The 21,978-nt window shown below is 44.0% G+C and overlaps 2 protein-coding genes across 4 annotated transcripts in view; one reads left to right on the top strand and one right to left on the bottom strand.

Annotated features, from left to right (window-relative positions):
• Nucleotides 1–7,422, bottom strand: part of LOC126521924 (acylamino-acid-releasing enzyme-like) — a 52,720-nt gene extending 45,298 nt beyond the window's left edge. Inside the window, exons 1-2 of the mRNA XM_050170671.3 lie at nt 7,097–7,422; nt 2,511–2,701 (exon numbers count right to left, since the gene is read on the bottom strand). Of these exons, the coding sequence (XP_050026628.2) occupies nt 2,511–2,701; nt 7,097–7,196 (291 nt within the window). The 5' untranslated portion in view covers nt 7,197–7,422. The remainder of the gene's footprint in view (nt 1–2,510; nt 2,702–7,096) is intronic.
• On the top strand, nt 7,150–21,532 carry LOC126521922 (mediator of RNA polymerase II transcription subunit 7-like). 3 transcript variants are annotated; one of them, XM_050170667.3, is made up of 4 exons: nt 7,150–7,240; nt 13,291–13,448; nt 17,112–17,467; nt 20,653–21,532. In XM_050170667.3, exons 2-4 carry the CDS (start codon nt 13,328–13,330, stop codon nt 20,827–20,829), a joined length of 654 nt encoding a protein of 217 aa, XP_050026624.1. In that variant the 5' UTR covers nt 7,150–7,240; nt 13,291–13,327; the 3' UTR covers nt 20,830–21,532. The 3 variants fall into 3 exon arrangements, with proteins under 3 accessions (XP_050026624.1, XP_050026623.1, XP_050026626.1); XM_050170666.2 differs by lacking the exon at nt 7,150–7,240 and adding an exon at nt 8,144–8,252; XM_050170669.3 differs by lacking the exon at nt 7,150–7,240 and adding an exon at nt 8,285–8,466.
• The last annotated feature ends 446 nt before the right edge of the window (nt 21,533–21,978 follow it).

Raw genomic sequence — 21,978 nt, forward strand, 5'->3', positions numbered from 1 at the left:
CTGCTCAAGAATGGAAACCACTTCTGTTGCATGCGGAGAGATGTACACCCGCTAGTTGAATTTTACCCCGCATGCGGCGCTCTCACGCCGGCGCGACAGCGCCGCTCGGCGGTGCCGTTGTTGTCTCAAAGAAAACGAGAGCAGTGACGCCCATAAGAGAGAGAGAGAGAGAGAGTGACTTGTTTATTTTCGCAGGTAAAGCTGTAAGGCTTCATTTAAGTTCATTCATTTGGGTTCGACAGGGCTTCCGGCGCAGAGGATTGGCCGAAGCACGATATCGGACGATATCGTTCCAAAGCGATAACTATGCCGCGATGTGTTCACATACGTACCCGCAAAAGCTACAGCGGCAGATATAACATCAAAGCAGTATTTTTTGTTTATTATTCCTATATTTTGCTTGGCATCCAACTTTCATTTCGCGTTCTATTAATCCGAGTTTCATCAAGCTGCGACGGCCGCCCGCTTCAGAAATGCTATTTTGCAGCAAGGCCACGCATCCGGCCATGAAATGTTATGACCCTGCGAAAGGAACGACCAGCTGCATGTCGACTCAAACGTCCGGTCCAGGTAGTCGGGCGCGCAGTACGCACCGTGCACTACGTCGTAGACGCTTCGCGCGAGGCAGTTATTCCGCGACCTGCTTTCCGGACCACATTAATTTTTCTTTCTGTTTAACTTCGGCAAGGAATCTTCCTTTAATACAAGTCGCCATTGCGAATTCGCCTCGTTCGCCCGGCGAAATCGAAATGCAGCCGCGAGTAGCAGCTGTACGTGGCCACATTGGCTCGCCATGCGGTGCGGCCTGCACACGCAATATCAACACTCCCCAATCACAGTAACATATATAGTATATAACGGGGGTCCGTACCGGAAAGATTCCTTTCCGCATTTCGTTTGCTAAACATTTTCTTCAAATGCGAGAATTCGGAGAGCGTGCTCAAGGCACGTGTAGACCCCCCCCGCCTTTTTTTTAAGGCTTAGCGGTAGAGTGAACGCGTGACCGAAAGCCGAGTGAAGTGATCGAGGCCGTAATTACAAAGAAAATGCAATTCACGCTTTATTTCAACACGTCTTACTTGAATATATATATATATATATATATATATATATATATATATAATATGGCAAAAAGCTCTCCGACACAAAATATTGTCACTAGGAGCTAGACAACGTAAAAAGCGTATCAATAAACTATTTTTATGTGCATCAAGTGATCCTTCGTGCAATCAACATTTTCCAAAACAGTGTATGTTAACAAATAGAAACTACTAGACCGGCGACGGCTCAGAACACCTGTGACGACGGCCTTCTAACTCGCAAGAAATGGAGACCGCGGCGGACGTGTGCAGTGGTCGCGAACATGCCACGACCAAGGAGACGCACACGATCACGAGCGTGTATGTGCTCGTCTCGAGCGCAAATGGCACTTCACAAACTCGAACGAGAAAGACAAAATAAAGCGAAACTCAAGACGAAATATGGTAAGACAGGCAAGGGGATAACAAGAGCCAACACCTCCTATAATATATAGGGTGTTGGCTGAGCCGACCATGGTGGCTTGCCAGAGACTGAAGCGCCGGTATTCCATTTCGGGACAGTCTGTATATTGACAGAGCCTGTGTTCGGCCGACACTGCTTTGGTTACAGTGAGTAAGTTGGCTGCCCTTGACAAGCTCTACACTAAAAAAAAACCCTCGTCCACAAGCCCATCTTTTTTATTATTATAATCAAAACACAAATGGGGAACGTCACATGACGTTCATAATATGAGCTGCTTCTCTTCGTGCGGCCGCTCCACACGCAGCAGCGGCCGGAGTATAACGCCCCTGCACCCGGCTCCTCGCGCGCGACCGAAATCGCCTCCAAGATAGAGCCCGCGCGGACGCGCCATGCGCAGCAGCCGTTGGAATAACCCCACCCCCCCCCCCCCCGGCCTCCCTCCGCTCTCCCCGGTGCGTGCCTTGCGCGCAACGGATGACGGCGCGCTCCCTCCCCACCTTCCTCCCTTGCGCGCGCGAGACTTGAGCCACCATCGCCGGCTCACCCTCGCACGTACAGCATACGGCGCACGGCCACTTTATGTAAAACATCACGGCGACGACAGAAATGCGCCTGGAGCGTCCACGTAATTTCTATCGAACTAAAACCTAATCTCTATTGAATGTGGAGTTCTGCACTCTACATTCTACAAAGAAGTGCAACAGTGCCCTCAATGTGCAGTGCCATGGTGTGCAAGAACAGGTAAATCAGCTACAAGGTGAAATAAGTTAAGCTAATATTGAAAGCTATTTGACACGTCCATGACGTGTAACCAGTGAAAGTTGAACACATTTCCTCAAATTGCTGGTTACAGCGGAGCTTTGCAGGGCAGCCAACAAAAATAATTTTGTAACTGGTCAAATGTCGATTTTGCAGTAGAGCAAAAAAAAAAAAAAAAGAATGGGGAGGGAGATTAGCTTTCCATGAAGTGTCAACTACATATATTAATAAACAAAGAAACAACATACATCAAGTGACTCGATGCCCTGAAGCCTGAGGACGGTTGACATACGCTTGCGTGGCAGCTGCCCCTGCATGGCCTTCTGGTGCTTGCGTGAGGTCGAGTGGGACCGGATGTCACTCAGCTTGGCCGTGAAAGTGATTTTGCAGTTCTTGCAGAACGCTATGCAGGCATTCTCCGCCACAGGTGCCAGCCAGCCTGTTCCATTCAGTGAGAAAGCAAGACACATTCTGAGTGCACATTTTGAAAACAATCTTTGCCCAGTGCAGTGTGCAGATAGATGGTGCATTTTCACTCAGTTCATTGCACGTGTGAATGGAACCAAATATAAATCACAACTGGGTAGCATGCATATGTGCAAGTCAGGCAAACAGTTTCTTAACCCTTTCAGTGTTAGGTTCGTTTTAGAGATGACGCACCCCCAGCATAGTGTGTTTCTCTCGGATATTATAAACTGAACAGAACAGTTTACTTTCCGTAGTGCATGAATGAAAGAAGTTCGGCAGCATGTTGCACTCCTGTAACACGTGAAGGCAAAAGCGTGCTGCACACTTGGTAATGCATGGTCTCGCATCATCGCATTGCTGCTTTCGCATTTCGGCTTCTTTGGCTCGTTTTCAAGGCCTAGGTTCGAGTGATCATATAGCGGAGTCAGACATGCACCAACAATGTTTCTCTTCGACTTTATGTTGCATCCTGTCAGCAGGGGATTGAAACATATGCTGTTCTGTGTGTTGCTTGGGTGATGAATGTATGCACTGTTCGCTTCACTTTGCTGAGCACTTGTGCCCTCAGCCTTTTGGGGGAGGTATGACCCATTGCATGTTTTGCTTGCTTACAGGGGTATGAGCCCTTCAGAAGGTCACATGGTTTTTTTTATTTGACCACTTCCTGTTAGAACTTGGTTAAATTCGAGGGGTTGCTTTGTGCCGTGGTCAACAAACTGTCGGCTCTGTCCACGTGCCGAAACCATAGATCACTGCTTCATAGACTGTAGGGACACTGTATTTTTTTGGGACATTCTCCAATGGACGCTTAAAAAGGACATTGACATAACTCCATATTCAATTAGGTTTCTGCTGTTTAAGGTTACGGGTGGTCCTCCCTATGTATGACATGTTCATAGTACTTGGCTTATATAGCTTGTGGAGAAGTAGACTGTGTGATCGCAATGCCGAAAGCCCGCGATCTACAAAATCCTTCTTTCATGAAAGTGCTGCCTATGTAAGAAGTGTGTACGCTGTGCAGGACCCTCCGCCAGACTGGATGCACTTGTTGGATGTATGTGTGTGTTTGCCTGAGTTTTAAGTGTGCAGTTGTGTCAACGTAATACACCTTCAGTTTTGTTTTCCATGTAATAAAGAAAAAAAAATATGTTGTATGCACGATTCCAATGAATGTATGCACTGTACACCACTTTGCCGAGTGCTTGTAACCTCTGCATTACCATAGGGATGAGCCACTGATTATTATTATTATTATTATTATTATTATTATTATTATTATTATTGGACCAGACAATGCATTGTTTTCAAGACCATGAGGGCTATAAGCCACTTAATGAATGAATGTAGGGTTTTTATTGGCACAAGGGCCAGGTATGGCCAAAGAACGCCAGGTCCGTAGTGATTAGTTCGCAATGTAGTTATGAATTCTATGAAGTTGATGTGCCGTGGCTGTAAAGGGGCCTTAAAAAAATAGTCGCTCTAGAATGCGTAAAATCTATCTGTAATAAGATTATGTCGATGACAAATAACGTGTTCTGTGAGCATTAAAATCCATCGTGAAAGAATGATGCAAAATAGAAGATATGTGAGATGGTAAAATTACCTGGAGCACTACTGCCTCGCCAGAGCCCTTGAAACACAAGGGCTTAGAGGCATGTGCTATAAGAAACAGCTATCACAGTGGCATCCTCTGAAGAGAGGAGACGCCACGAACGTGTCGGGCTAATAACATGCAACACAACATCTTTCAGAAAACCTAGGACTGCGTTGGTATCAAAGAGCGGTTCTGGGCCGAGTAACATTACAGGATGAAGGGGGATGTGCTGCCGGTATGCTAGGGAAAAATGTTTCTTTCTCTCAGATTCGGCTGCCCAACACTCCAGGAGGACAAGGAGGACGGTCAGCCTCTCCTTGCATCTACCACATGTTGGAAGATCATTTTCAGTGAGTAAAAAATGATGCGTGCCAAATGTGTGTCCTATTCTGAGACGACAGAATAGGACATCTGTTCGCCGTGATTTTGTTGCGGAGGGCCAAGAATCTAACTGTGGCTTTATCACATGCAGTTTGTTATTTATTTCTCCATCCCACATGCATTGCCAGTGGTTTCGTAGTTTCCTTTTTAGGAAAGGCTTCAGGTCTGTGACAGGGACCGAAGCAGTAGGATCAAGTGCATGCAATGAAATTGATGTGGCCATCTGGTCCACTAGAACGTTACCCTCGATGCCCCTATGTCCAGGCACCCAGCATATAATCACATGTTGGTTAGATATATATGCTTTACACAGGATGGAATAGAGTTCATTAATTACCGGATTTTTGTGGATTTTTGTGGTTACACAATGACATCAAGACCTTCACAACACTAAGGGAGTCCGTATATATAACTGATTTCTGGAGTTTTGATTTCTTTATATGCTTTACAGCCGACAATATTGCGTAGGCCTCAGCCGTAAAGATACTAGTTTTCGGATGCACTACATCGTATTCCGAGAAGGATGGACCGACGGCTGCATAGGACACCCCGTCGTGTGACTTTGATGCGTCTGTGTAGAACTCCGTGCAGGAGTGTTTGTACTGGAGTTCCCAGAAATGCATTTGGATTTCAATCTCTGGAGCGTGCTTTGTAACTTGCATGAAAGATATATTGCAATGTATCAGCTGCCACTCCCAAGGAGGTAGCAGCTTGGCTGGATGCATTAGGCGAAGCTCGAGGAGTGGGACATCCATTTCATCACTAAGCTCACTCACATGCAGCGAGAAAGGCTGTCTTACGAAGGGACAATTACGAAAGAACGTAGCATATGTCATATTGTTAACGGTATTAAAACACGGATGTTGAGGGTTAGAGTGGACTTTCAGAAAATATGTTTGGCTGATGTATGTTCTCTGCAGATGAAGTGACCACTCGTTTGATTCTACATATAAACTTTCAATGGGACTTGTTCTGAAAGCGCCAGTGGCCAGTCGGATTATTCCTAGAAGGTGGACTGGATCTAGCATCTTTAGTACACTCAGGGAGGCAGAATGATAGGTCACGGCACCGTAGTCCAACCGTGATCGAATTAGGCTCTTGTAAAGATTCATTAAACATTTCCTGTCGCTGCCCCATGTTGTGTGGGATAAAACTTTCAGTAAGTTCATTGTTTTTAAGCATTTGACCTTGAGATACTTTATGTGTGGAATAAAAGTTAGTTTAGAATCGAGTATGATGCGTAAGAACATGTGTTCTTTGTTCACAGGTATTCACACGTCAGTTCGCAGGTTTAGGCGCAGTATTGAATGAAACAAGTTTTAATCCTTAGATACGAACATACTGTTAGATACGGCTGCTAATGCGCTGTTCTAGAATTCTCTTTTTAATTTTTGTTGCTCTTTTTGGGTTTTTATTTGCAACCCATCGCGAAGAGCTTCACGTGCATGCTCGCGCGAGCGAGCGCTGTTGGCGCGCGGCGAAGCATAGACGGAACGCGCTGAGTGATAACTTTTCTTCACCGAACTTCTTGCGTAGCTTCCACAGCGTTCACTGCTATGTATGGAACGGAGCGCGTTCGTGCTGTCGTTGTGCTGTCACAGTTTTTGACGGTGCATGCGCAACTCACGTTCGCAGCGGGTACTGTACATTAGGCTGCAAAAAACGGCGAGGCCAAGTGGGCGCACCGTCACGCTCCGCTCAATCGACTCTGCCGAAGCAAGGCCGTCGTTCTTCGCCCTGCGCAGTTCTTGGTTCCTGCCGAGCAGTACGCATGCATACTCTGAACAGTAAACGCCAAGCTAAATTTATTCGACCCTTTCAATGGTCGCTGACAAATGCCGTTTTTTTTTTTCTACACTACATTAGTGCAGGCCACACAGCGGATGTGCAAGTCAGTCAAAAAGCGCGACAGACGTGCTGACACAGTCCTTGTTAGGTAGTAGTTTATTCAACAAGATCAATGGGCAGCGGAGTATCTGCGCGGCAGCAGAAAGGCATCACGCTGAGCCGTGCTCCCTCAAGGGGTGCAGAAGATAGCGCCAACCTCTTCTTTCTCACGAACCACTTCTCTCATTGCATTTTTTAAACGTTATTAGCACGCTAACATGTCGTCCGCTTGTATTCCGCATATAAAAAGACCGTAACAATAGTGCAGACAGCGCACGAACGAACGGACGCCAACGCATAGCGCCATGGTGCACCGGTGCCACGCGGGGAAGGGCGCCACTGTGAATCCGCTATACATGACGGGGAAATGGACGGCGCCTGCAAACCGCTTTTGCGATGTCGCACGTAGCTAAATGTAGCGGATTCTCGAGCAGAGGCACGACGAGTGGAGGCTCCTTTGAAAGCAAACGTACGACGAACACACAAACGAGATGGCTGGCTTACCCCGAAAGGCCGGACATTCTTCCCACTCCTTGCGGTAACGTTGCTTGTACTTCGGGCCTTGTTTCATTACCCATTTGTCGGCTTCGGGCTTGTCATTCATGGTCAACGTGCGGCCAGCGTAGCTACCGATGTCAATCAAATGAGGTAAGATGGGGCATGCACTAAAGTTTGCGAAACTTTCGATAATTTTGCAGCAGCCTTTTGATTGCTTGGCCGGTTGCGACTCACGCTACCCAAGCTTCGTTGAACGCCTGCGGCGGCTATTTTTGTTGACACTAGTTTCGTACAACTTTTCTGCGCGTCTCGCGCGTCGTTGGATCGCTTTGTTTCTACTAGGAGAGCGGTCAGCGCCTTCTGGTTTTCCTACGAGAACGTACTAGTGAAGTCGAGCTTGCAGCGGTTATAAACGTTGGCGTTTTTATAGCGTTTTTGCTCGGTTTGAAAATATTTTATCCAGTATCACCATGTATCACTGTACGTGTTACAAATCGTTGACACCAGACTGCGCGTAGGACGCCGGAGTAGTATCCATCCATAGTGTCGGTTAGTGTTGGTTTCGGTTCTTATTATCGTGCCGCTTACGGAGGGTGTGCTGTACCAGCGTTAACTGTACCCGTGCTTGCACAAATGCGTTTCTAAATCTCTAAAAAAAAAATTGCAAAAGGCTTTTGTTGGAATACCCATGGTCAAATTCATTCCTCTAAATTCTTGGATGCTGAACTCGGCTATCGTTGCCGCTCGCCGTACTTTGGTACCATACTCCGTGGAATTATTTTATGAAACTCTGCTCCGTGGTACCATAGTATAAGCGACACCTCCGAGATTGCGTAGTGCAAGTCTGCAAGTGCTACCTGAAGCCACACATGCAATACGTTAAATGGCACATGGCAAGGCAGACGCACGTAGATAATACAAATAAAACTGCAAATAAAGATGGCTATATTTGGATACAATTATTTTTGCTCTTTTTTTGTGTTTGGCTACGTTTGGCCAATTTGGTTTGGCATACAATTTCTCTACCTTTGGTCTACGCCGCCTTGTTAGACCTGGCAACAATGCCTACCGCCGACTGTGAATTCTATCCTTCCTCCATGGCGGATTCCCTGTAGCAGTAGATGAATTCTCGACATAACATTTAGATGTTTTCTGCACATCGGTAAGTTCCCTAAATTGCTGGCAGGTGTACGTGAGTAGTTAGTGAATAAGGTGTTCGTGCTATAAACAGCCACACACGTTGCTAGATCCTGTTTAATAGGGTTAAAAGTTGCCTGTGATGACAGCAATTGTAGCTTTCAGCAAATGGGTACCAAAACGGCTTCTACTAGCATCGTGCCACTTCGCACGTATCATATCCATGTGATCATGTCCTCGTAAGTGACCGCTTAAGAACAGTTTTTAAAGGTTGCACCCGTTCATGTCTAAAACATAACTGGATTGTAAAAACAGTTTAGTCCTTCACAAAGGACAATACCAATCTTTACTTAACGTCAGCCTAATTAACATCATTCTTTGCCTTCAAATGTAAATAATTATAATTTTAAAAACTTCAGTAAGGCCATTTCTGTGAAGAATCAGTTTTTGCAGGTACATTTGACTGTCTCAGAAGCAGATGGGGTCGCTAATGGGGTCGCTAATTGATGACTCGTAAGCAGAAGTACGAAGCCTCAAACGTCGGCCCATAACTACAAGGGAGTTGAAATAACAGTATTGTGCCTGCGCAACATGCGTATGGATGTGTTAACTGAGCAGCCCCTGCTTTCTTACTATGGTGAGCCTAAGCAAGCGTATTTCAATCCTGACAGAACGGAGGGAGCATCGCGGCCGTTGCAAGGAAAGACATTGCAGTCATCGCGTCTGATAGAAGGCTGCGAACAGCAGGAATGGCCGCTGCACAGTCGTGGTCTCTCTTTTCTTTTAGATCTCCACGTCTGTCGTTCGCACTTGTATGCAACAATATATTTCGGCACTTTACTGCGGTAGCTAATTGTTGGAGAGAATGACCTCCATGTCAGGCAGAACAGAGTCCAAAGGAGCATTTCTTTCCTGTTTTGGTTTGACTGGATTGTCAGAGCAAAGCAAATCAAACCCCCATTGCGCTTTGCAAAGTATTGTCTTGGCCATATTCGAGAACAGTTGGAATAGGAAATCCACCCAACTACAAACTTTGTTTTACCATGCAGCCTGTATTAACAGCCATTAGAGCATCCACACACAGGCTCGTTGCAACTATTCACCCATTGCGATGTATCATAGCACATCATTTCTAACGTTTTCTGATACTACCACTTCCTCAAGCAGATACGAATTGCAAATATTGTTTGTCAGTAGAGATCCATCTAAATAATTGGCATATAACCACTGGGGTAAATGTGCTTGCTTTGTGCACCTAGTTAAAGGCTCAGTCACTGTGCACTGTTAACTGTTGTACTACCCTTTGGCATTTAACAAAATAATGTGCTTTCACTAAGCTGCCAAAATGTGTTAGGAGTGATGGGATCATCACAGCCATATTGTGATGTGGGTGTTGAGAAAAGGAGGCAGATAAATAAGTGTGACATTTAGTTGCATGTATTACAATAAAAAAATTGGAAACAAAGAAAAAGATTGCACCTGCCATGCGAATGGTACCTGTAACCATCATATGTTGCTTGTTCTGAATTAAGTAAATATTCAAATATCTCAGTGTTCAGCCTCACCTGCTTGAGGGCGTTAATAGGCAGCAGCAACAGCATTTGAGTAGCCCTGTCACCCATATGTTGGTGCTTGCTGTTGATATATTTGATTGGCAGCCTTACTGACGTAACATATGAAGTACTCAATATTGGCCCACTTGATATCATTGTCATTTTAGATGCGCAGTGACATTACATTGCTGCAGTCTAATGTTTTAGTGCATCGACAGCATTTCTTGTGTGACCTCCTCAACTTGCCTTGTGCTTCAACAAATCTTTGCAAGCAATCAAAATGATGTGGATGGTAGAGGCCTATGTACATTAACACAAACTGAGTGCTAACTTGTAATGCGGCAGCTGAGAGCACTGTAAATCAGAATCGGTTTTTATTGAGATAATTAGAATGATTACAAGTTGTTAATATTCAGGAGGAGGTCCCGGAGTCGAAGACTGCAATGGGACCTCCTTTACAAAGTAAACGTAATAAAACAAAAGTACAGCAGTTTTCAACAAATTGTTAAAATATTACAGGTTTTAGTATGAATACCACGATTGAAGAATTACATATGCATAAATGTCATGAAAAAAAGCACTGTAACACAATCTCGTTGACAACTGATGAAGTAACTGCGTAGATGACGTGACGAACACAGTAGAATTTGTTAACTCGAATGTATATGTGAGGCAAAAACAGAAACCTAACGGTATGGCAATGAAAATGAAATGAAGGGACCCTGAAAGAATGGTTATGAGTATAGACTAGGCATCAGTATTCGACAGAATGTAATCTTTTAGTTGTTTCGTGAAGAGTACAGACTTACCAACCTTAAAATTTGAAGGTAGTGCAGTTGACGCCAACAAATACTTAAGGTTAGTGAAAACTATGAGGGACGTACCAAAAGTAAGTTTCGTCATTTATTTTCACACGGAAACTTTATTGCCAAAAAAAAGAAAATACACCATGGCATCATGAACTATACACCTTGCACTATTTTTCCACATAGTCGCCATCGACATTGATACGTTTGTCGTAGCGTGCAATCAGTTTGAAGAAACCACTCTGGTAAAACTCGGTGCCCTGCGATGCAAGGAATTGTCGCACAGCCTGCTCCACCTTAGCATTGTTTTGGAAGTTACGTCCCAAGAGCGCGGCTTTCAATGCAGCGAACAGATGCCCATTCATACAACATAACAGCAAGCACTTCCATTGGCGACCACATTGTTATCGTTGTTACGTTGTGACCAAGATCTAAACATTGGGCTTTATGATACCATAAATGTTGGCAACTTGGAAGTGTATGAGAGAATAGTTTATGAGCAGTGTTTTCCCAGTTTGCCTCTACATGACAATCGGAAAGTACAAACTTTTGTTAGTGAATAGTGGGTGATATTAAATGTAGCTACACTACATTTGTGACATTGTGACTCTGGTTTGCCAAACATTTTGCCCAATGTCTGCTTATTCAAGTGATGATTTTAGGTGTGAAATATCAAAGAAACGGTCATAGAGAGCTGTTGTGAATTCTAGAAGAGTTGACTGTTGGGCTAGTTGGTCGTCCATATTTGAAGTAGTAGCTTAGCGCGAATAAAACCACGGACACAAGGAAGACAGACAAGGACAAGCGCTTGTCCTTGTCTGTCTTCCTTACATCCGTGGTTTTATTCGCGCTAAGCTACTACTTCAAATAGAGAGCTGTTGTGTCGAGCAAAGCTTTAGCCATTTGCATGGTGTGTTGTTTGCTGCCAATTTTCCAACAAAGGAATAATAAATCCTGCACTTTTATTGTGCTGTGTGGCATTAAAAGGTTGAGTGAAGCAGTGAGCAGTGTAGAATGTAGCTGCACAGACACCATAGCATTTGAAGCAGCAGCAATAAGCACATGCTTCTGTTATACCAACTTTACATTGCAGCATTTTTTAAACAATTATGCCATTTCCACAGAAAGGAAAGCATGCTGTTTTCCCTATAGTGAATGTTTTTCTCGTCTCAGTGTCTCCAACCTTTTATTGCTAGAAGCCCATAGTGCCAACCCGTCATACTGTAAGGAAGACCCGTGTCCTAACCCTGGCTAGCTGTTTCACTGCGCATCTGCACTGGTCTCCTTCCTCTTCCTCCTTCTGATGTCGCCGCCAGTTTTGTAAGAAGGGATCGCTTGCAGGAGTGACAACAGTTCCCCCAATACAATCCTTGCATGTTTTGCTTTTGAGGCAGTACAGCCACTGAAGAACACTGTATAACAGAAAGGAGTCGGATAAATTCGTACTGTGCTAAGGTGTTATGTTGAAAGTCTGGTGGCATGTGCCCACGTTTTAGTTTGGTTTCATTTGGTCACCAAGTTGAATGGGTTTGAGCATGAGAATAGCATATTTTGAAATTTAATTGGAATAGTGCCAGAAGAGAATCGAATATTGAATGCTTTTCGAATACCATAAATACCGGAATATAGGTTAACCATCCTCCGGCATGACACGTGTGCCCTCATCCCGCCGCCTGTCTGCTCCCTTCCCCACAATCTTTCTCTGGTGGAGGAAGTCTCTCTCTGGAGACACCAGCCAGCGCATGTGCTTGGGGTCAACCACACAAGAACATTGTTCAGTGTCTGAAGTCGTCTGCTCCTGCGCTTGCAGTGGATGCCCGCCATCTACTTTGGACGTGCCCTGGGACAAAGACAGCGTGCGAAAGTGTGCTCAAAAGTGTAAAACTGAACAGTGAACAAGCTGAAGACTATGAAAGATGGGCTATGGACAACACGTCTTACAAGTCGTTGTTGCGGTATCTCCATGAAACGGGCCTGCATGCTCATATTTAGCTCCGTTATCATGTTAGGCAACCTGGCAAACCAGGCGAAAAATAAATAAAGAAAAAAGGTCGTTTCTCCAAGCCTTAATTCTAAAAATTGAAAAAAAAGAAAAAGGCATAAACATGTAAGAATGACCTGTATATAAGATGGGAGTAGACTTTTTGCCGCGGTTCTCTGTAAAAAAGTTTTACCTATATTCTGGTTTTTACGGTAGCAGTTGTTTTCAAAACCATTAATATGAAACCGCCTTCACGTCCTAGCATTCATAACATTAGCAAGTTTCTGTTATTACATTGTCCATTATGAAGTGTTGTTTATTAAAATCACAAATGGAACATTAGAAAAAAATAAGCAGCTTGTTCGCATACAGAGCACTCTTTGGAGAGTGAATTATTGTGGTTTAATTGTTCAGGTCTAGCTACCAGAGTGACATAGTGTGATCCACCATGTAAATTCTTGTGTTTTGCATTTATTGTGGCCACAGGGATGAAGGTTATCATACCTTTGCAACAATTTAATTTTTGACTGCCCACAGTTTATTATGTGAATTATTTAAAAAATATTTGAAATATATTCATGCTTATGAATAGTGACTTATTTGATTTGAAAACCAAATGGAATAAAACAATGTTGGATTCATTATTTGAAAGTTTCGAATATTAGCACATCCCTACATTAGGGTGTAAACGCTGCTGATGTGGGTCCCATGATTTCTTTGCAGCTGAAGGGAATATACAGTCTCTGCCCTTGAACCAGCCATGGGGGAGGCGACACAAGTCAGCTCACTGCCGCTGCCGCCAATGCAGTATGTTGGCCTCTACACAGATGAAAACGTGCAGCGTGGACGAGCTCCATCACCACCTAGGCCACTGCATGAAGGTGTGTGCATAGCACATGTTACTTTTGAGTATGGAGTACTCGTAAGCATTGTCAACCACATTTCTGCTAAACTGTAGTACAGTCTTGCCAAACAGGATCTGTTTTTAGCCCTGAGGTATTGAGCCAAACCAAAGAAAGTTTGTCAGTGTTGGTTGAAGTGGGAATTGAAATTTTGTATACTCTTGATTCCAGTACTAGCTCTAACAACTATGCCACAAGCTAAGGATGGTGCTTTTTGCATTAAAACACCTCACAATCTTGACACTGCTCTCCTGGAAAAAAGGGGGTTAACTACTACTGGGTAAGAGCCCTCTTTTGTAAAAGCCCCGTCCGGCGACGTCCTTATCACGTGTCCCTAGCTGAGCACTAAGTGATGCAGTGTGCGGTTGACAAGATGCTCACCAAAAACCTCATTGAACCTTCCAGTAGTCCCTGAGCATCACCTGTCATCCTAGTAAAGAAAAGGGATGGCAGCTGGCACTTCTTCATTGACTACCGTCGCTTGAACAAAATCACGTGTAAGGACGTCTACCCACTGCCACTGATTGATGACGCCTTCGACTGTCTTCATGGCTCTACCTACTTCTCATCCATCGAACCCTGCTCAGGGTATTGGTAGATTTCTGTCGATGACCTGGACTGCGGGAAGACCACATTTGTTACACCCGACGGTCTTTTTCAATTCAATTACATGCCTTTTGGCTTATGTAATGCCCCCGCCACATTTAAAAGACTGATCAGCTCTCTGCTTCGTGGCTTTAAATGGTTGACATGGCTCTGTTGTCTAGATGATGTAGTCGTTTTTTCACCAACATCTGAGAGCCACCTGACTCGCCTATCGGCAGTGTTTGGCATTTTCCAGTGAGCTGGCCTTCATTTGAACTCTTCGAAGTGCAGCTTTGGTTGTCGTGAAATTACTGTCCTAGGCCACCATGTGAGTTCTCTTGACGTCCAACCTGATGTAGACAAAATTTGTGTCGTGAAACATTTCCCTGTGCTGCGTTCGGCCAAAGACGGCTGGAGCTTTGTTGGCTTGTGAAAGACTGAGGAAGCCATGAAAAATGGAGGCAGCCTGAAATCGGTGAGAAGGAAACAAACCAAGATGTATGCACAGGAAGATAAGCAGGGTAATATCATCAGCAATCACGAAGGTATAGTAAAAGCAGCAGAATTCTGTACTGATCTGTGAAGTACCTAGAGGAGCCACGATACCTCCATTCTAAGCAGTAATGAACAGGTTGCAGACTCCTCCTGTAACTAGCGATGAGGTCAGAAGGGCCTTGCAAGACATGAAGCGGTGAAAAGCGGCAGAAGAAGATGGAATAACTGTAGATTTAATCAAAGGTGGAGAAGACAACGATAGAAAAACTGGCGGCTCTCTATATGAAGTGTCTATCGACTTCAAGGGTCTAAAAAAACTGGAAGAATGCAAACTTTATGCTAATCCACAAAAAGGGAGACATTAAAGAATTGAAAAATTATAGGCCCATTAGCTTACTTCCAGTGTTATATAAAGTATTCACCAAGATAATTTGCGATAGAGTAAGATCAACACTGGACTTTAGTCAACCAAGGGAACAGGCTGGCTTCAGGAAGGGACACTCTACAATGGATCACATTCATGTCATTGATCAGGTAATCGAGAAATCCACAGAGTACAATCAGCCTCTCTATATGGCTTTCATAGATTGTGAAAAGGCATTTTATTCAGTAGGGATACCAGCAGTCACAGAGTCATTATGTAATCAAGGAGTACAGGCCGCTTACGTAAACATCTTGGAAAATATCCACAGAGATTCCACAGCTACCTTAATTCTACACAAGAAAAGTAGGAAGATACCTATAAAGAAAGGGGTCAGACAAAGAGACGCAATCTCTCCAATGCTATTCGCTGTGTGCTTGGAAGAAGTATTGAAACTATTAATCTGGAAAGGCTTAGTAGTAAGGATCGACGGCAAATATCTCAGTGACCTTCGATTTGCAGATGACATTGTTCTATTCAGCAACACTGCAGATGAGTTACAACAAATGATTGAGTGGGCTTGAAGATTTATATGCAGAAGACAAAGATAAACATGAATAGCTGGGCAAGGGAATGCGAATTTAGGATCGCCAGTCAGCCTCTAGAGTCTGTGAAGGGGTACGGTTACCTAGGTCAATTAATCACAGGGAACCCTGACCTTGAGAAGGAAATTCACATCACAGAAGAACGAAAATGGGTTGGAGCAGATACGATAGACATTGTCAGCTCTTGACTGGAAGCTTACCATTATCATTGAAAAGGAAGGTGTACAATCAGTGCATTTTACCGGTGCTGACATATGGGACACAAACTTGGAGACTGACAAAGAAGCTTGAGAACAAGTTAAGGACCGCGCAAAGAGCGATGAAACGAAAAATGCTAAGCATAATGTTAAGAGACAGAAAGAGGGTAGTTTGGATCAGAGACCAAATAGGTCTAGCCGATATTATAATTGACATTAAGAGGAAAAAAGGCAGCTGGGAAGGTCATGTAATGTGGAGGTTAGATAACCGGTGGACGATTAGGGTTACAGAATGGGTGCCAAGAGAAGGGAAGCACAGTCAAGGACGGCAGAAGACTAGATGGGGCAATGAAATTGGGAAATTCGTGGATGCTAGTTGGAATCGGTTGGCGCAGGACAAGGGTAATTAGCGTTTCCGTCGACAGTCATCATGAGATGGGTTCTGCTGCTTTTTTTCTGTGTTGTTTCATGCCCCATTTGCACTGCATAACATGTAGTCGCAATGCTAGCTAGCCCATCAGTCTGTGTATAATTGTTTCTTTAAAAGCTCTTTTTTAATTGTATATTAAGCACATGCCGTGTAATATCCTAAAAAAAATGGTGCAGCTGTCATTCAATATTTTTTTTTTTGCTAATGTGTGCTTAATCATGGAGCTGCACTTTAAAATTGGTTGAGTGTTGCTTGCTTTCTTGCTATCATTCAATTTTTTTTATGACCTCGGCTTCGGTTGAGCAACAAACAATTCTGCACTGTGCTTCTGACAAATGTGATGACTATTAGAGCCCTAAAGAAAACAACAAAATTTGGGTTACATCATTTCGTGTGACACTTCAAGAAAACTCTTATTATTTGAATGGGACGAACAGGGCAAAGAGCTCGCAAAGAGAAGCTGAATGATTCATAGATGTTTAGTCCTGTCCTGCTTTTTTTCTTCTGTACCTTTGTTCTCAATTTGCTGGAACTTTGACATGATGGCAACTATACACATTTCCGTTACCGTAAAATTATTGCTCGTCTATTGCTGTGTTATCGGAAGCGAATGTATGGGACGGACCTTAGGACTATGTTGCTCATAAATGCAAGCATTCACTTAATGAAGTGAAAATAGCAATAGCAGCTGGAAGCAAGCTTAATTGGCAGAATTTCATAGAAAACAAGCAAGATAACATTCATTTGTGTAAAGTTTAGTATTCCCCAGCTGTTTCCCATTCCTTCTTGTCCACTTTCTCAACATTGCACCATTATTGTTTCATTCAACATAAAACAGATTGATTAACGAAACCCCCTTGTACATTTTTGTAATGAGTGACCACTGGCATGTTTTTATTCATTGTGCAGCACACTTTTTTCTTTTAAAATCTTGTCAACTAGTATCTGTCTTGCTGCTACCTTTTGCAGGCTACTCCATGTTTGGTGCTCCATTCCATGGCGATGAACCTGTCATTCGCCCTTTGGAAAGCCAAGGTATACGGCGACTATACCCACAAAACTATGAGCACAAGAAAGAGCTGAAGAAGCTCAACCACTCACTCCTTGTCAACTTCCTCGACATGATTGACATCTTGATACGGTGTCCTGACACTTCCAAGCGGCTAGAGAAGAAAGATGACATGAGCTTACTTTTCATCCACATGCAACACCTGATCAATGAGTACAGGCCTCACCAAGCCAGGGAGACCCTCCGAGTGCTGCTCGACATGCAGAGGCGGCAGCGGCTGGACACAGCACATAGATTCCACAAGCACTTGGACAAGGTTAGTGCCTGTCTTTGTTTCTTGTGTTGCTATGTGAATGCATGCTGCTTAGGTATGCACACGCAGCACAGTGACATTTATGCTTTCTTGCAAGCCTCTTAAAGGGCCCCTAACCAGGCTTGGACTTTGCAAACAGACTAGCTTAGTGCTTGGGTCATGCACTGATGATTGTTTCTGGAAGGTATCGCACCGATGTGCACCATGAAAACAACATAAAATTCGCATGGCAAACCGCATGCCCTTACTTTCAAAGGTTCCTCCCTTCTCGACAGAGAGGCGTCGCCACACTTGAGGTGTGTCCCTGTCACACCTAATGCCTGTAATGAAATCGATTATGGCACATGGCTTCGGTAAATAATCTGATGCAGAATGCACATATTTACCAATAGAAGTACTGTGTGCAGTAAAGAAAAAATAAAAAAAAAAACAAGAAAATATACGACTTGGCTCATTATCTTGATTGATCTTGATCATTATTTTGGCTCATTATCTTGATGATCATTATCATTAACTAGCCCACCAACACATGCTCAGTTCGCTCATTATGTGAACGTTACATAGTCCCATAGTTTCAATATGGTTGGAGGCAAGAAAGAAGTGTTGCTTGTAGACACTATTCAACGCAAAGAGTGTGTCTACATTGGCAGTGAAGCTTGCTTCCTAGCAGCATGGCTTTGAGACACTTGAATTTCCCCATCTCTGTAACCAATTCTTTAAAAATTGTGAGTAAAATGCTCTTTAGATGGCACTTTCCAACTTCCAGTTCATTACTGAAATTTATGATGGAGCTTAAAAGGGCATGTAGAAAATTTTGGTTATACACTGGAAGTTGTTACAGGACCTCAGGGGAGTGTGCTACCGGAATAACTTTGTATATTGGTTCATTAATAGCCAAGGTAGAAACAGTATTTCAAGTGCCATGAACTGATGATTTCAGGAGGCAAGCGTCACGGACAACAGACACTCTCTCTACTTGCCCCCATCTAGCCTCTGTAAACTAAATTCCTTCTCTGCATTCTCCCATACCAGTGCCGGAGGATTGCACGATGCATAGGTCATGGACCTCGCCTCCCTTTTTCTTGATATCTTGCTGTGCAGCGCACTTCCACTGACAGACGCATGCGAGCTGTTGTGTTTATCTTGTTTTGCACAGCGCGCGATTTTGCGGACTGTGCACTACAACACCTGACTAGCTTTATAAGTTGGTGCTATATGAACTCCGAGGCATACGCAAGCGGATCAGAGAGCACGATCGTGCGCTGGAAAATGGTAGAAAATTACGTTGTTTCATTCTCTGTGTTCGCGGTTGCACGACGTGGGAACAGACAGACAAAACAGAAGTACATTTCTATTGCTACAGTACAAAGTAAAACAGACGTTCAGACAGACATTTGGTTTGTATGTTTTATTATTTCTCTAAACTTCAATTCGTCTATTGAAGCAACAGATCAAACAAATAACTGCTGTTGCCTCGAATAATTCGCAAAGTCAAAAGTCACTGTAAGTGACATCACAGCACTATGAACTTTGTAGGTGCACTAGTGCACTTGATGTTGACCCTCCAGTTGGGAGTGCAGCACCCATGTGGTGAATGGCGCAGGCCATTTGATCTGAAATTGGTGCGTAGGTTGTAGGTTTGGTTGAAATTCTCCTCGTGGTGCACTTAGTTCAATTGGCGCTTGTAATTTCGAGCTACAGGTGTCTGCAGGGAGTCACCTGCAGTGGCTGCATGCTGGAGAAGATGCAAGTGCTGCATGTAAACTTCATATATGGGCCACCGTCATTGCAGTATTGAAAAAGAAAACTGCATCAGAAAGAGACGCGAGAATGCACTCCATTCAAATCAGAAGTAGACAACACTTGTGTGACTGCATGAGGTTGTGGTCAAGGAGGCCGGACATATACATGGCTGCATGGAATACACATTGATGGTGAATGATGCAGCTGGAGTGAGGGGGATGATTTAACCACGTGAGAGATACCATATTTACTCGATTGTAATGCGCACCTGTTTACCGTGACCTAAAAAAAGAAGTCCTTTACAGTACTGCGCACTTCATTTTTTCATACAGAAATACAACTTTCGCTCATTTGGGAAAACAAAGATTTACCCCCGATACACTAAAGTTGCGATAAAATAAAATAAGTTTGTTTCGCCTCGAAAGGCTAAGCTTCGATTGCGATAGCAAATTAGTAGACAGCTACACGAAAAGTAAGGATAGTAGCTTTATCAGCCATATAGACTTTAAAACATTCGCTTTCTAAATAAATTAACAAGCATGGTGTCACGCACGCACAAGCAAACCTGTACACCTCTCACTCGATGACCGCGGAAACTCTTTATCAAAATTCTGAAGTCAGGAAGTGCGGTAGCAGAGGCGAGCGAATCCACCTTTGTGCAGCCTCTTACTTCAACGCAAACTAAGCGACGAGAACACTGCATGGTGCGCCTAGATGCATAGGCTCTATCTCCATTGCAGGTTGCTTTCAAGATAGAGGCTGTGCAGCCGCACCGTATGGAGCAGCTGTCAGGGTAGAATGCCTCCCCTGTTTGCGCCAGTCCCACGCGCAAGTTTCGGAAACTCCGAACGCCCGTGACGCGGCCCAATTTCTGTTCGTCTCCGCACATGTGATCACTTTCTTTTTAACTGCAGCGTCACAATAAACTCGGCAGTTCTTTGCAGTCATGCGAAGACATGCACTTCCATGCTGATAGAGCAAACCATGGAGCAAGCTAGGCTCAAAGTACATATGAGGTGGCCATTTTGAAATGTCGATGGTGATATGGTAACGCAGATTTAGGGTCATACTCAATTCTACCTCGCACACAATTTTTGGACCCATTTTATTGGGAAAAAAGTTCGCGTTAGATGCTAGTAAATACGATAACTGATGACTGAATATTCTGTTTGATTGGTGAATTCAGCACTGTAGTGAGTAGAAGAAAAAAGTTGTGGTGCAGCGTAATACAAATTGGCTCTTGTGTTCTGCCGTGACACTGATGATGCTAATGCGCAAGTACAATGAGCTTCCGAAATTGTGCATGACCATATGACAGCGTGCTTTGATTTCATAGCTGCATCGTTTGCTTTCTGCCCGCTCAGTACAACTTTACATGAATGGCGCTGCTTGTGTTGACAAACCATTTGAACACTGTTTCTGCCTCTTTTATGTGTGCTACATAGGTACGCGAAGTCCTACAGAAAGCAGTGAGTGTTCTCCCTGAACAAGAAGCAACTAGCACCTGGCAACAGCCAATTCAGACCACAAGTGCAGCTGGAACCATTCAGGGGCAGCCACCTGCACAGGGACACTGTCTCAGCCAAGACCGTATTATGTGTGGAATAGTGGATGCTCTGTGACTACAATAGCTGGTACTGACTGCAGTGAACACAAAAGACACTCGTGAGACAAAGTGAACGGTGCATAGAAGGCTTGAAGTTGAAGCACTGTGAAAACTGATGCAAAGACACTCGTGAGACATGGTGAACGGTGCATAGAAGGCTTGAAGTTGAAGCACTGTGAAAACTGATCCAAAGTGCAGAAAAAGGTGGGAAAGTTGATCGTCTGTACAGTTAAAGTAACATTCTGGAAGGGCAGTCGCCTCTTCCAGGAGCGGGCAACACGCGGCAGCCCTCCCCGAAACACTTACTTCTGCAGCTGACGGCAGGCGGCAACACAAGTTTATGCTTGCACCGTCGCCAGCAGCAGCTTACATCCCCATAAGCGCAGGCAAAGTTTCACTTTAATAACACTTGGCAATGAACTGTGCCAACTGTTATACTAAATGACATAGACTCCAAAATGCGACCTTTCTACAAAATTTGAGCAAGAACAGTGCAGCGGTGAAATATTCAGGACCGTGCATTTTTAACAGATCCTTTGATTTACTTTATTTTGCTTGATTCAGCCACTCAGTATGTACCGGTAAGGTGTGTGTCGGCTCTTGGCCAGCCTTGCAAAATTACCATATCCCACTGTAATTGCTACATAAAACTCTTCAAACAAAACAAAACCAGTCTTTGTAAAGCATAAATGTCACCAATAAACAGATTCCAATATGTGTGTTGGAGCTGCTTAACTTCTTCTAAATCTTTTTTTTTTTTCTGAATCTTTCCTGTTGTTCCAATAGCACATTTCAATAGGATTTGCAGTTAGGCAGGTGTGGGACCTGTGTGTATACATGCAAGTGCATAGAATCAGTAGCAGCACCGTGCAACATGCACGCAATTCATAGTACCCACTCGGATACTGGTGCTCAGACAGAACTCTAGCTACTGATTACTGCCATGTCAGCTGTTTAGTTGGAGTAGAGATTGAGCAGTATTCTATAGACAACAGATGCAAGACCGTTTCAATGCTTGTATCAGTGCAGGGCACACAGACTGGTCTAATGTGCAGCCATGCTTAATTTGAACCCTCCTGCCATGGCCACTGGATTAAAAAAAAAAAAAAAAAAGGTGCAGCCTGCCGCGTGCATCGAAAGTGCTGTCATCCGCCGTGGCACCACC

The sequence above is a fragment of the Dermacentor andersoni genome, chromosome 6 (assembly GCF_023375885.2).
Source record: "Dermacentor andersoni chromosome 6, qqDerAnde1_hic_scaffold, whole genome shotgun sequence".
NCBI classification, from domain to species: domain Eukaryota; kingdom Metazoa; phylum Arthropoda; class Arachnida; order Ixodida; family Ixodidae; genus Dermacentor; species Dermacentor andersoni.

Excerpts from the sequence above, each read along its gene's own strand:
- LOC126521922 (XM_050170667.3), top strand. The coding sequence starts at position 13,328 with ATGGGGGAGGCGACACAAGTCAGCTCACTGCCGCTGCCGCCAATGCAG. Across the intron at positions 13,449-17,111 it reads ACCTAGGCCACTGCATGAAG|GCTACTCCATGTTTGGTGCT; the intron begins GTGTGTGCATAG and ends TACCTTTTGCAG. Across the intron at positions 17,468-20,652 it reads TCCACAAGCACTTGGACAAG|GTACGCGAAGTCCTACAGAA; the intron begins GTTAGTGCCTGT and ends TGTGCTACATAG.